The 14,717-nt window shown below is 33.6% G+C and overlaps 1 protein-coding gene across 2 annotated transcripts; it reads right to left on the reverse strand.

Moving 5' to 3' along the window:
- Positions 1 to 2,018: 2,018 nt before the first annotated feature.
- Positions 2,019 to 14,684, reverse strand: LOC133171580 (uncharacterized). Of its 2 annotated transcripts, none has more exons than XM_061306350.1 (5): positions 14,581 to 14,684; positions 14,084 to 14,158; positions 6,558 to 7,556; positions 5,038 to 5,227; positions 2,019 to 4,433 (listed from the first exon to the last, which is right to left on the reverse strand). In XM_061306350.1, exons 3-5 carry the CDS (start codon positions 7,308 to 7,310, stop codon positions 2,542 to 2,544), a joined length of 2,835 nt encoding a protein of 944 aa, XP_061162334.1. In that variant the 5' UTR covers positions 7,311 to 7,556; positions 14,084 to 14,158; positions 14,581 to 14,684; the 3' UTR covers positions 2,019 to 2,541. The 2 variants fall into 2 exon arrangements, with proteins under 2 accessions (XP_061162334.1, XP_061162335.1); XM_061306351.1 differs by having other exon boundaries at positions 14,009 to 14,158.
- Positions 14,685 to 14,717: the final 33 nt, after the last annotated feature.

A 14,717-nucleotide genomic window follows, 5' to 3' on the forward strand; every position in this document is an offset into this window, starting at 1 on the left:
AATTTTTTCCAAGACCTCTTCCTTTTGGTTTAAATTTAAAGGAAATATTTTGAAAATTATATCTGAGTGGTGATTTAGTGCATTTATAAGCTTTGATATTTGAAACCCGCAATAACATAGATGTATTTTAAACGCCATGAAATCCGGCGTCATTTGCTCCTCTGTGCAAGCGGTAAAACAACTTTGGCATTTACTTAATTTTATAAAGATTTGTTCTACATTTTTGGTTCTAAAACGTATTTACGCGCCATTTTTATAGCTTCTTTTACTTTCTTTTAGATATACAAGTATTTAGTTTGAAGCCATTACAGTCTAGGTTCAAAGAGTAAGGGACATGTGGACATGCATTCAGTCAACAGTGCCGATTTTACTGTTGTAGGAGCCATTAAGTCACGTAAATGAAGAATTGATTATTATTTTAAACAAAGAATTGTGCTGATAGATTGTGAATGGCTTTAATTCATCCGAAAATGCTCCAATATATAAATAAAAGAGACCTTAGAAGATATATGTTATACTAAACAATTTACTCTAAATAATATGGAATTGGAGGGAAAAAATTATGTCAAGCAATATTCCAATGGTATAAGTTTGTTAAGGTATGTCATTCGTGAAATTAATTATATCAAGGGTTTTTTGAGAAATATACTTTTGATAAGTATATGTACTCATATAGCATGTCTCAAAATCACAAAGAAAATTGGGGGTCGGTGTGCATCTTACGGTACAATTAACTTGACCTTTTTACACTTAAATTATTACTCTAAGGTTAATCGCTTTGTATCAAACTTCTTATGACTTTAATGCTGATCGCCTGGAAGTATGTGTTGTTTTAAAACAATGAAAGAAAAAGATGGGGCCATTGATGTAAATTTTGAGATCTCGGTCAAAATATGCAATTATCAGGCCAAAAATAAATTTTATCTTGATTTCTTCAATATATCTTCATTTGTTGGCAAAGTCTGTTTAGTGAATGTGTAAAATTTGTTCTAAAAACATTAATTGAAATTTATATTTAATATTTCTGAGTAAAAATATGTGCGACTAAAGTTCCAAGATATTAAGTTTAACAAATGTGTAGATTTGAAGAATTTTCTTTTAAATATGCTTCCACCAAAAAAAAAAATAATTAAAAAAAAAAAAAAAAAAAAAAAAAAAAAGGTTCCCCACAAATCGTTACTTTATGTTTTGTGACCAGTTTTTAAATTGAATGTTATATAATTTCCATTGTTTAATTCAAATATGTTATAAAAATTGATTTTTAATAAATAGTTTTGAAGTGAGAGGTTCTGACAGATCTTATCTCAAAAGCTGACGGGTGACATACTTTAATGGGTTTTCTCCTATCAATATAGGGAAAGTAAATGCTAAGCTTACAAGCTAAATTACATGATTTTCTGCGAAGAACAGGTTATATAGACGTTCTGAATGAGGAGTCTCGTCCTTTAATTTGCTAAAACTTCGTGACAATGAATCTGTTCTACTATGATTATAGCGAGTAGACTTGTTCTTATATCAGTTCATACCTTTAATCGTTCGATATAACTTTCAGGGCAAATCTTACTAGGTAACCAAACAAATTCAAATTGTAGTGTTCTAGCTTTTAATGAATTATAACATGAAATATAACAACGTGATAATACAAGTGTTGATGATTGTCGATAAAGTTGCATTCAAGTACACACATAATGAGTTATTTCTGATTTTTCTCTGTAAGCTTTATTAGAGAGTTGAAGCAAACCTGAACACTTTTGATTGTTGTAACAATAGTAAAGATTTGACATAGGTATTCTTGTACTGAGTATTTCAATTATTGAAAATATATACTGTGAAAAGGTTTAGGATCTACCATTATAAACAGTTATCATATACTTTCATAATTCAATATACAAAAAAAAAAAAAAAAAAAAAAAAACACCTTAAAAGTGTGTTTTTAAACTTTTTTATATTTCAAAACTGGGAAAATAAACATTTACCCAAAACTTTCATTTTGAATTTTTTGAAAGATAGAATTCGGACAAACTTTTATACTAACAGTCTAACGGTAGGACTAAAAAAGTTTTCAAAAGATATTGCTCAGTTACTTTTTTCTCTGTTTTAATTTGGCCATATTTTTAGGTTCTGCAGTGTAAATTTACAAAATTAACCACTTTAATCGTATTCAAGGTTAAGCATTCATAAAAATGGTCAATTAGGGTTTAATGTATGGTGGTAGAAGCACGAGGAAGCACCCGGTCAATACTTTAACAAAGTTTTAAATATAAAAATTCAATTTTAGAAAAATACATTTTTGCAGCGAACAAGACCAGCTGCAGGATTGCATTTAGGAGTGTCTTTTAGAAAAATCTCAGCTTAAACATCATGATCTTTAGGTGACACGAGTCCTCTCCCTTTTTAATGTGTAAAACATAGAAAATTTAAAAACGTGGAATGTAATACAGACATGATGGAAGTGTTATTCGATTATCTTTAACACTTTTTGTTCAGTATAGCTCTTGGAATTCAGCACACCCTATCTTTCTTTTTTTTTTCTCTCTCTCTTTAAAAATACACAGCCTCTATGTCTTGGTATGGACCTACACCGTCTGGAACCTGTCGCTCGTTAGAGAAATTGGATTCGAAAGAAAGATCAACAGAGTTGGAATTTTTAGTGGACTTCGGCCATGGAGATGAATCAGGACAACTCCCTTCTTTCCTGTCTTTTGAGAAGTATAGTCCAGTTTCTCTTACTTTTGATTCTGCGAAAACCGAGTCATCGTGCTCGGAGAAAGGATCTGTAAGACTTGCCGGGGATATTCTAGAGACGATGGCCTGTGTTTTGAACTCAAAGCTATCATCACACTGGTGATTATCAAAGAATTCTCCCATGTCTGTGCATTCTGAGACAGATTCAACATAAGCACCATTACAGCTACAAAGGCTTTCCCTGCTATTGTAACTTGCATTTAAAGCTTCTTCAAAACCGCGATCCGTATTTTCGTCGAATCTTGGTGAAGTAGAAATACCCGTACTCTCTGATGAAGAAATACATTGATTATTAAAGAATGCATATTCCACTGATTTCTCCCTATCAAACAGATCTGGGACACTATCTGGTAAGTCAGGATTTATCCAGGGCAAACGGGATTTATTGTGTTGACGTGAACTTTGAATTTGTCTTTTATTTTTGCGGTTACTTGATAAATATGAATAAGGTTGTGAAGATAAGAGTTCGCTTGTTGTAAATCCATCAAGCTCTGCATCAGTACTTTCACATGCAATTGTTGCAGCTGAATTTGATTGTTTATGAATATTTAAGTTACACTCAAAATGTTCTTCTGCACAGTTTGCCATACATCCAGAATCGTTCTCATCCGATAATTGTTCTTTATCTTTCTGATGTGGATAAAACTGTTCTTGTCGTGTCAATGGTCTTCGTAATTTTTCGCCCTCGTAAAATATCTGTGGTCTTTCAATGAAAGTCACTGAGTGAATTTCAACAGGCTTATTCTGAATTTCCTCTGAGCGCATTGAACTATTTTCTAGAACATTATCAATGTCGCTTTCACAGTATTGACCAGCCACTCCCTCACTTTCGCTTCTCTCACTTGATTGTCGCGGAACCACACGACCCCTCACTTGGATTTGGTGTGTAGAAGGTAAGGTAATATTAGAGGACTTAAAGATTGTTCCACTTGCCGATCTTGAATGACCATAGATATAGACATTTCCACTCGAGGACCGTGAGTGTGTTTGATAGAGACTAGATGAGCTCCCAGAATTACTTCGCAGTCCCATTTTTGGTGGCTTCTTTCTGGGAATACTACCAAATGAACCAGAGTAGATGCCTGTGGATTCTTCGTACAGTCGAGGAAAAGAATTGGAACCGTATCTTTCAAGGTATATCCGTCCGTCGGTGATTGTGGTGGGGTTACTGTACGATTCCTGATATCCCTTACTTGGAATTCTGGGTAAGCTGTCAGTATTAAGACAGTCTGGATGATAATCACTAGACATGTAATACATAGAACGCATGCTTCCTGATTCAGATTTATGGGCGGCCAGAACCACTTCATTTTTTGCCTCCGTATTCATACGTTTTGGTGAAGCACTCTTAAGAGTATCATTAATAAATATCGATGGAAGATTTTTCTTTCTATCTTGATCGTTTCGTGAGCCCGAGGACCCAGATCTGTGAAATTGACTCATATCTCTTGAATCTATTGACCCGCCATTACTATGTACATCAACGTTAACTTTGCTTAAATTGCAAGCTCTAACTTTGTTTTGAATATTAAACTCCATGGAAGATTCTCCGAGGCGCCCCCTTGTGGATGAGCTTCTGCTTGTTCTTTCAGATGGTGATAGATTGTTAGGAACGTGAACTTTGCGTGGCAATGTTTGGACATCTTTGATTTTTCTTGTAAAAGACTGTAACGTGCATGAATCTGGATCTGAAGTTTTAAAAATATATTTTGATAAATTACAAATGCCCTTGTATAAACTATCAGCAAGGAAACACTAGAGAGATATTAACATGGTTATAAAAAAGGTTACAACACACAATGCAATATGAAGCTAACCAACAAAACAAGATTAATTAGTCAAAACAGGACCTTTTGTTTATTTTACATCCCCAGCAGATAGGAATGATGTTCCTGGGCAAATACTTCAACAACTGAACAGATTGGTTATGTAAATTAATCATAAAGCAGCGCAAAGCAACTACATTAAGTAACTAAGGGATCAACTTTTCTCCATGTTCTATCAGAATCAATATAATAGCTTACCCATCCAACCATGTTTCTGATAGCAATTATGTAAAGGGTAAATACTAAATATAAATTGATGCGAAAGTGGCCCATAAAGTAGTCGCTCTTTTGATAGGAAAAGTGTATGATATAGAGTCCGGTCGGACAAAGCCACTTAAATTACCTGTAGTTATAATGTAGGCAATTACATAAGATAATGCTGGCGGGACCTGATTTCGTTTTTTATGAATCACAAGTAATAGATCTGCAGTGATGCATTTGTTATCAGAGACTGAATACAACTCACTTTCTTCGTTGTCATGGTCACGACGTAAGATATGCACTTTGAAGACGTAAGTAATTGCGTGCTTATATCGTCTGCTCCCAAACCACAGGAAATAGGGTAACACCAGAGCCTCGATCAGAGATAACCACGTGACCAAGTCTTCTGATAATCCCCTATCTGTTCCGATGCTCATGTATAGAAATTCTATCACCTACAGAAAGAAATACGTACACATTTGTGTTATTGTATCCAACATATATAAATTATAAATTCCGTTTGGAGCGACTCTTAAAATGGTACAATTAAGAATAGTACGTACATGCATCAGTATAACAACAACATTTTTAAAGTCTTGTCAAATTTATGGGCATTACCAGTATAACAAAATTGTGTTGAGTGCTGAAAATTTTAAGGAAACATTTTTAATTCGAAATTTGATTTGATTATGCAACAACAACAACAAAACAAAACAAAAACGAAACAAAAAAAACACAACCCAAAAACAAAACAAAAAAACCCTTAAATCCTTAGAGGTGTCAATGTTATAATGGGATAGGATATAATTCTTATGTCAATAAATTGTTCAGGGTAACACCTTGATGTTAATGTATAATAACAGATAACTAAACATGAACACAACGAAATCCAAATATAGAAAAAGATGACAAGTAATCAATATTTTAATTATTGCATGAGATCTTTCTTTCGGAGTTCCTTAGATTTATTTTCTTCTTAAGCACTAAAACATCTACATCTACTCTTCTAGAAAATTAAAAATAACTTTCTGCTCGAACATTTTTATGTCCCGTTGGGAATTTACTGCTTAAAAAACAGATGGTGATGGTTAGCAACACCCTTCCTTTTTTTCCCTATTGCTCTCTAGCACCATTGATTTACCCTTATATCCTCTCTTACTTAATCTCCTTATGCTATCTGGAACGACATTTTGAAATCCTTTGTAGTAATAATACAATTATCAGAGAATATTATACAAATGAAACTAATGGTAGGGGTAAATTTTCCCCCCAAAGCCACGCGACTCCCAGAAGAGGTTTGTTTAATTTCAGTAAAAGACTTCGTCAGAGTAGAGCTTAATGGCTGGGGAATGTCATTACCCTCCGTAATATCCACAAAATTTGTATCACGACGATATTTGTCACTGATTTTCGGTGGCTTTGACATTAATATCATTACTCCAGTAAGACTATTAGTTGGTTCTGGTGGCCTGAGGATATCGGACGAGGAATTACTGAAATATGAATCTCAATTTGCAAATTTACAATTTATGCTGGAGCATCTTGTGGAACTTCTCATTTTCATAAGGGATGAAAAATACTAGGCGGCTCAGATGTGACCAGTACTAAAAAACAACTACTCTAATTTTGTAATATTACAAAGTGGTTCGTCTAAAATTTTATAAATTTTAATTAAGGTGGGTGGACTTGGTAATATCCACTCCAAAATAAAAAGCAATGATAAGCATAGTATAGAAGATTTATGCATATTTTCTACGAAGACTTGTGCGTTGGGTATATACTTACAACACATGGTAAATGATTAACAGTGAAACTGAAACACGTCACAATTGTCACCAGACGACAGAGATCGGCGGCAAAGTTCAGCTGTCCATACCGCTCGTGCACGGTGTAATTTTCAGCTAGACCATCGTTTTTCCTCGGTAAGTAAAACCTCCCTGCTCCGTATTTGATAAATGCAATCTTCTTTGCATAGTGAATGAGAGCAATGGAATCAAATGAACACACAAGGGAGATGCAAGTCATTGTTAAAATGAACACCATCATAAATATCAGGAAACCTAGACCCAGGTCGGAAAGCAAAAATAAGCAGTCATTTTTGGTTTTGAAATTGTCAGGAACTGCTCCAATTACAGGTAACAGTCCGACAACAGCGGCCACGCCCCAGAAAATAGGAACAACTATCTTCACAGTGGTAGTCGTGCTGACTTTGATTCGTTTTGTTGAAGTCCTGAGTATTTTTGACCAGTGAAAAGATAACAGTGCCAAATTTGACACCTGGACCATTCGTGTGGTCAGTGCAGTCCATACAAAGAAATTACACAAGTTTTCATTCCATTCCGAGTTGGTTATATTCAACAGCGAAGGAGTAAGAGGAATCACCAAGGCGTTTAACACCATACAGACGAGAATGGAGATGAAAACAACATCGGTCCCGTGAAAATGACAACGGTAATGACACAAGATGGTGACTGAAAGTAAATCTGTAAGAACAGCCAAAGGTGTGAGTACGATCCATGGCAAGGGACCTGTAGTCATATTCCAGGTCAAAAAAGCACAGTCCTCATGCAATAATGGCTTCTAGATCGATCCCGAAGCCATGAACCTCTGCTGGAATTAAAGTGTTCGCTAATCGCTGAATAAGTTTCCTTAGAGAGCCCGTAAAGTTAGGGCCTGGCACAAGATAATTAAGCATGCTGCTAAATGTTCACTGGATCCGGGTGTTGTCATGCTTAGCCGCTTCATCCTTCAGGCCAAGCCAAGGTGCCATAGAGTTGTCTTCTTCTGAAAGTAAATAATTATGAGGTCTTGATTACAAGAATGAATACCATGCAATATCGGTAGTATTGATTGATCACGAGAAGAGAATAGCCTCTCCAAAACTTAAATTGCAGGAAGATACAATGAATACGTCTCTCCCTCCTTTCTTTTTCATTCTATCGCAACGGAAATGGTGCAAAATATGTCCTTACTTCATTTCTTTTACATCTCTGAGACTCTTGTAACGACTTTTTTTTAAAAAAGAGAAACATACAAAAAATGTTTTCTACGTTGCTCCTGGGGCCAGCTCTGATCTTATCAGACTTCAAGATGGCTGTTTGATTTTTATCTCAACAAGTATAGGTTGTTGCTTTCACACGTTATTTGCTTATATTACATGTAGGTCTATAATGAAATCTACAAATTGTGAACCTTATAAGACTAACGTTCTAAATTAGACAGAAACACGACTGGTCATATGTAAACGCTTGCCGAGGGTTTGAACAGAATAACACAGTAAATGTACTTGTAAAAGGAAATACTAGTATGCAGGCGCATGTCGATCGCATGTCCTTAAGGGGAACTACTTAAATTATAAAACTAAATGAAGTATTTCAAACTATACATGACATCGTTTAAAAATGTTTCATTACATGTAAAATAAAATTTGATACGAACCAAGACGAATCTAAATGTACCTAAGCCCGTTGCTTTATTTATTTGTCCACTATAATTAAGAGAAATAAATGTTTTACAATGTTGAAGGACGGTATGTAATTTTTTTTTAAAAATTAAAAATACCACTAAAATATCTTTCTTGTTTATTTTTAATTAATGGACTTCTTCAAAAACATCAAAGTCTACAGGAGAAAAACACATTGATTTTGAAGTTGATATTACAGGTTGTATAAGCCTATGGAACACATGATGGCTTCATTGGGCGTGTCGAATGAGTTTTCCTTTCGTCCAACAAATCGATCTATTTGTCCTCCAAAGAGATACTGATAGACAATAGGCTCGGTATGTCGGATAATGATTATCACATTGTTTTAGTCCCACCATTCTTCCCTGACAATATCCAATTACCCTGTCAGATAACTCACTTCCGGCCCGATTAATCGTACTTATTTGGAAATATGTAAACACAGGACAGGACAGTCGAAATGGAAACTGCTTCAATGAACCAAGTCGAAAGCAGACGAGTTATTGAATGTTCCTTTAACTTTTTTACTTTATCATTTTTTTTTATATTCTAAACGTTCAAATGGCCGTGTCATTGAATGCAATACATATAAGAGGACATTGGGACAAATCAAAAGAACATATAATTAAAAAGACCCTTTCCGAAAACAGAGGAAGTTTACTAATTCTTATACATTTCATTAAAATGATTTCTAAAAACTCTCTCTCTCTCTCTTTGACGATTGAGTAACTGAAGTGATAAGTTCTCGTTCTGTCATTTGCAGCAATTGCGGATGAAAACGTTTGACGAACTAAGATTTCTGGCGATTTAGTATTCAAATACAGTTTTCATTTGCTCTCTCGCTAACCAATAGAAGTGATAAATTCATTAGCATTTTGATTTATTTGGTTATTGTAGACGGGTCATTTATTTTTCCACCCTTTCCATTATGGTGTGATTGCTTCTGTATCAGGATTTTCTCTGTCTGTAGAATACGTTGGCAGATTCCGCATTACAATGATAAATCTGTTTCACCTCGAGAAACCCACTTCTATCCACTTTAATGCAGACGTGACTCTTCTAACTTGCTTACAGAAAGAGAGAAACTTGATGTCGTCGAAGTAATTGGCTGATGTTCATTAGAGAGAAGCATACTGTCATATTACATTGAATTCTTTCTTAAAATTTTGTACAAATACAGTGCACTGCTAGGGTTCCTATTACACCAATTCTACACGAACTACATGATGTACACATGCAAACTCAATGTCAGATTCAACTACATTGGAATAAAGTTATTGAATTATTGTAACATACTTGAAGTTAATTCTCTGTTGTGTACACATAGCCATATAATGACAAAAGGAGATCAAGAATTTGAGTCAAGACACCCCGATGCTTCAACTGATAAAGTCTGATAGTCCTGTGCTTTACATTGTGAAACACATTAGCTTGACACGACTTTATTATGGATGCTTTAGAATTAAATATTTAGGTTACTTTTTCTACTTTAAATTTTTGGATCGTTTAGAATTAAATATTTAGGTTACTTTTTCTAATTTAAATTTTTGGATCGTGAACCCCCCCCCCCCCCCCCCCGACGAACGAGAAAGCGTATAGAAACATACTGTTCATATTATGCGACATTATAATTTTATAATTAACGAGTCAACTGTAGCAGGAGGAAATGTTATATAATTATTGATATAAATCTAATATTTCTTTTTCTTTTTTTTATCTCTAATACATGTACATAGATATCTGGAAAAAGGATATAGGATTTCAATGAATATTTTATATATTTGTCTACACAATAAATTTGGTTTAGTTTAAACAATATCTTATTGACAAAATTACAAACACGTCTAAAACAATTACAATAGAACTTTCATTGAGAAACAAGCCAACAGGCTTAAATATTAATCCCGCTCTCTACAAATACAACAAGTGAGACAATGTAGATATTTTAACTAGTATATAAGACATCCAGAAAAATGTTTTCATATTGTGTACAGTCTCACTTGAAGTGGAATCGAAAAAAAATCTCAAAAAATTTATTTTTTACATAAAACAAACACTAAGCTCACTCATTTATACCAGGACCCTGGATCATGAAACAGACTTTGACTTAAGTCAAATTTTCAATCGACTAATAAAAATGTTTATTAATTATTGAATTATTCTCTAAATTTGCAGATAACTACACTTCTGTAAAACAATATTGAAAAATATTTAAATTTTGGTCTGCTTGACTTCTACATCATCTTGGTAAAATATAAAGATTTTGACTTAAGCTTAAGATTCTTCATGATCCCGGGGGCCAGATCACATACAGATTTTTTTTCCACTAAAACAATGATCAGATCAAAGTAATATATCTTAAAAATAAATGGATAACAAATAATTTTATTTAAAATCTTTCAAATAGAAAATTCTGAACGATAAGGAAAATGTTTTCCATTTCTGAAAGATTTTGTGAACCATAATCTCTCTCTCTCTCTCTATTGAAATATTGTAAGTATAGTTCTATTTTGCGCTCACACAAAATAGTCAGTGTTTAAGAAAATGCTCGATAGTTTTAATCTCACCATATGAACATACTAAGTGGAGAAATACAAAGATTTCTACGGAGCATACAAATGTATGCATAAAGATTCAGAGAACTACATTCTGTCAGAGTTTTGTATGAAGAACTGGATAAATCAAAAAAATATATATATCAACCAAACCACTATGAAAGCACTTCAGTAACACTAGAAAGTTACTTACAATGTAGATGATTGTACATTTATTCAAGTTCAAACCAATTCTTAATTTATGTAATCGAATGACGTTCTGTTTACCAAAATATGTTCAATATTTTGAATGGGCATCTTGTAAGGTGTGTAATGCATTACCTGAAGTTTCAATATTACAATTTAAAGATTGATAAGTCTGGTGTATTCTTAATTCATAATTTATAGATGCATTGTACAATACGAGTGGGAAGTCACACAACACTGAGGCTATGAGTATGAACTAGGTGTGTTTCTTTCGTTTACTTTATTGGATAGCAAAACCTGGATACAATGGTGATGGTGCATAATAGAAGAGGAAATTATACGTGACTTTTTTACTTCCTCGATATGTTGACATTAAAATATGAATATCTTTTAGTCTAATCTGGATTTCACTCCAGAGCATTGTAAAATCCGGAACCAGATAAGCCTATCAAAATTGAATATACATCTATGGTAATAGTAAATGTGGTTGCAGACTTGTAGCTCACCAATCAGGAATATTAGAATTTGATACTTTAAAAAAAAATAATGAGTAATAAAGTATAAATAGTTCCTTTTCTGTATGTAAACCATAAGTTGTATAATTGTCTTCGATTTTGATATTGACTTAATTAATTAGATCGGGTGTATCGACAGAGTATAATAGCATACAATCAAAGTATGATTGCAAAAGTATTGCCTCAGACAGGATATGACATTTAATATAAATAATGGATACGAAAAGTTATTGAAGTGTAAAAACGAAATTCTTCATATCAGTTATCGATAATATTCTGCAATATGTCTTTTTTATGGGCTGGGTTAGGGGGAACAGGACGTAAACAAGCAATATAGTGGATTTTCAATTTCATAGTCATGAACAGTAGCTTAATAAAAACTGTCAAGCTATGTAATTTTGTTTCAGGAACTGGCGTAGAAAATCGAGGCATGTTGATCGATTGGTAAATTTCTTCCTCTAAATAAGGGAGTCTTAATTCTTTTTCATTTGAAGATTTCATTTTGATATTTTTGTTTTTATTCATTTTTGTTTTGATGTGTATTTTGCTGACAGTATCGAAACAGAAGGATAATTTCCTCTATAATAGGAATTATAACCTTCATAGTTATTTCCTTGATTTTCCTGGAGTAAAATGTGCTTTTATTAAAAAAAAAGTATTATGGAATAAAAATATACACAGATTTTGGTCATAATTTACAGTAAAAACGCAGATTTTCTTCAAAGCATTGCTCCTAGTACTTTTTTGTGGTGGTGGTGGTGGGGGGGGGGGGGTCTTTACGATAACGGGTTTACAGTTTTTGGTCGATGAATATAGAAAAAAATTATTCATACAGATTGGGACTAAATCGGATTTCTCTCATCTTTTTCCGAGTTATGCCTTCAATCCTTCAATCACAATACATGTCAGTGATTTTTTTTACGTTTCAAGATGATGATATACCGTTGTCAAAAGCAAAAACATGCTCAAGTTAGAACTCCAATCAACACTGATCAAGGATTCTTCAGTTACGAAGCTACACCTAATTTATGTGTCTTATTGCCCGTCGACCTTGACTTTAAAAATATCTGAATCAAAATCATGACATACCATAAGATGATGGGCAACACGATATACTTAAGTTTGAACTCATTCCAATTTAAGGTTCGAGTATTGTTGCCCAAATACTATTACACTATCTCATTGCCCAATTGATTACAAACAATAACGTGTACTATAAAAGTTTGAACCTTAACCAATTCGAGAAAAAAAAAACAAAAAACGGCCCGCACATGATTTTTTGAAAACACATACTACCATGTAAAACCCAATTTGTCTCCTCCGGCTAAGATCTAAAATGTTCAGATCTTGATAGTACTGTTTACGAACATGCAGTGTTTTATGTATATATTTAAAAAAAAGCTTGTGCTAATCGCTGCCGTAGGTGCTACAAGGGTAAGGTCAATATGAACTGTACATATAGCAAAGTTTTTTATTCAGAATATATATATGTTTGAAAAATACGCTTAAAGCTTAATGAAATATGTATGTTTAATTTTTAGTTGTAAGTTATAATCGATGGCATGGGAAGAATTTTGAAGCTTTACTTATGGGGAAAAAATTGTATAGCAGACCCCATTGTACTTCAAATAAGATTTTCGGATTACTTCTTGGCAACCACATGTAACCATTAACTATAAACATTGGAGAGAGAGAGAGAGAGAGAGAGAGAGAGAGAGCATCCAATACTTATCAAGGAAGTGTCCTTTATCCAATATTTAATATCATTTGAATAAAAAAATTAAAATAAAAAGGTTTAATTATACATTTTTTCGAAGACTTGAATACAAGTAGATGTGCAGGCGAACTGTGATTTTCTGTTTGAGTCCCTTGTTAACAAAATCGTGTGCGGGGGATCTGACAATATTACTGTTAACATTGTGGCATATATCACCAGCAAATAGTTCTCTGGTATAGATGTCCCATAACGATCGGAATATTGCGGGTTTACAAGCATTTAACACCATTAATGTATGGTCTACATTTTTTATTAGCATTAAAGACATGTAGGGGTACGAAATTGATTTGAATAAAAAAAAAACTAAAGGAAAAGCCTTGGGGACATTTATAGATATTTAACAAGCAGATGTGACGATGATTCAGCATAGGATAAAAAACGTGATAAATAAGCTTGCTTTAAATCTTTTAATGATTTATGTCGGTGAGATTTATACAAAATAATTGATTTCCGTCATAAAATAGAACATATGTACAGTAGCCATACTATAGTTCTTTTACTACTGATTGCATTCTTGGACTTTTTTCAACAAAGCAAAAACGAAATACCTGTATGTAGTACACATATATATAGGTAGGAAGGTGGATTGTAGCTACTTTGGCTCCGTCATTGACCACTTGATGGACTTTAACGGACAAACCAACATGAATTATTTAATCCTAATCGATACATGACAATGAATACTTTAAGCTTTTACGGGATTATCATAACTACAAGTGGCGTGTTTGTTACTTATTTACCTAATGTCAGAGCATGTTCATCCATAGATAATAGCCTTATATTTAACAACAGATGATAGGAATAAATCGTGTTACCTTAGAAATCAATGATCACAACAGGTGAATCCCAGATAAATTCAAGTTGCCATGGAAATTTGATCAAAATTTGTTCTACAATCAGAAAATTATATTTCGTGCAGGAAATATTCAGTGTTAGCGTAAGCATATCAATTTGATCTTTTCAATTCAATTGGAGAAAATTTATATAACGCATGAACAAAACACAAGGAAACGAGAGAGAGAGAGAGAGAGAGAGAGAATACCTGTCCAAGTTGTGATTATTATCATCCTTGAATTTAATAATACAAAATGCTATCATTTCTTTGTTATTGAAGTCACAGTTTTAGGAGCAGGTGTCTTCTAATCTATCGTCACACACTGGATAACTCACAATGGTTCATTCAATTTTCTCACCATAATACTCGCTTTTGTACGATCAAAATCAAGATTATCCAAGCATTTCGACACCGTGCCCTGGGAACGGGTCACTTCTGTTCTCATATGTGGGCGAGGGAGGTCTTAATTAAGCTTACCTGTGTAAGGCAACACATGGACCCCGTCATAGTTCAGGGTGTTGTTCTCTATACAGATGCGCATGTCATTTTTTTTTCTTCCACATCGATTTCTGACAAACACTGCAACATGTGTTTAACAATAAAACGGAACACAC

Source organism: Saccostrea echinata, unplaced genomic scaffold, assembly GCF_033153115.1.
Source record: "Saccostrea echinata isolate AGI-Se365-2 ecotype Australia unplaced genomic scaffold, CSIRO_AGI_Sech_v1 ptg000054l, whole genome shotgun sequence".
In the NCBI taxonomy this organism is placed as follows: domain Eukaryota; kingdom Metazoa; phylum Mollusca; class Bivalvia; order Ostreida; family Ostreidae; genus Saccostrea; species Saccostrea echinata.

What these genes read in the sequence shown, in the direction of transcription:
- LOC133171580 (XM_061306350.1), bottom strand. Translation starts at nt 7,310, where the DNA reads ATGACTACAGGTCCCTTGCCATGGATCGTACTCACACCTTTGGCTGTT. An exon ending in TTAATCATTTACCATGTGTT is followed by an intron (nt 5,228 to 6,557) that starts GTAAGTATATAC and finishes TTCTTTCTGTAG; the next exon opens with GTGATAGAATTTCTATACAT. An exon ending in TGACCATGACAACGAAGAAA is followed by an intron (nt 4,434 to 5,037) that starts GTGAGTTGTATT and finishes TTAAAACTTCAG; the next exon opens with ATCCAGATTCATGCACGTTA.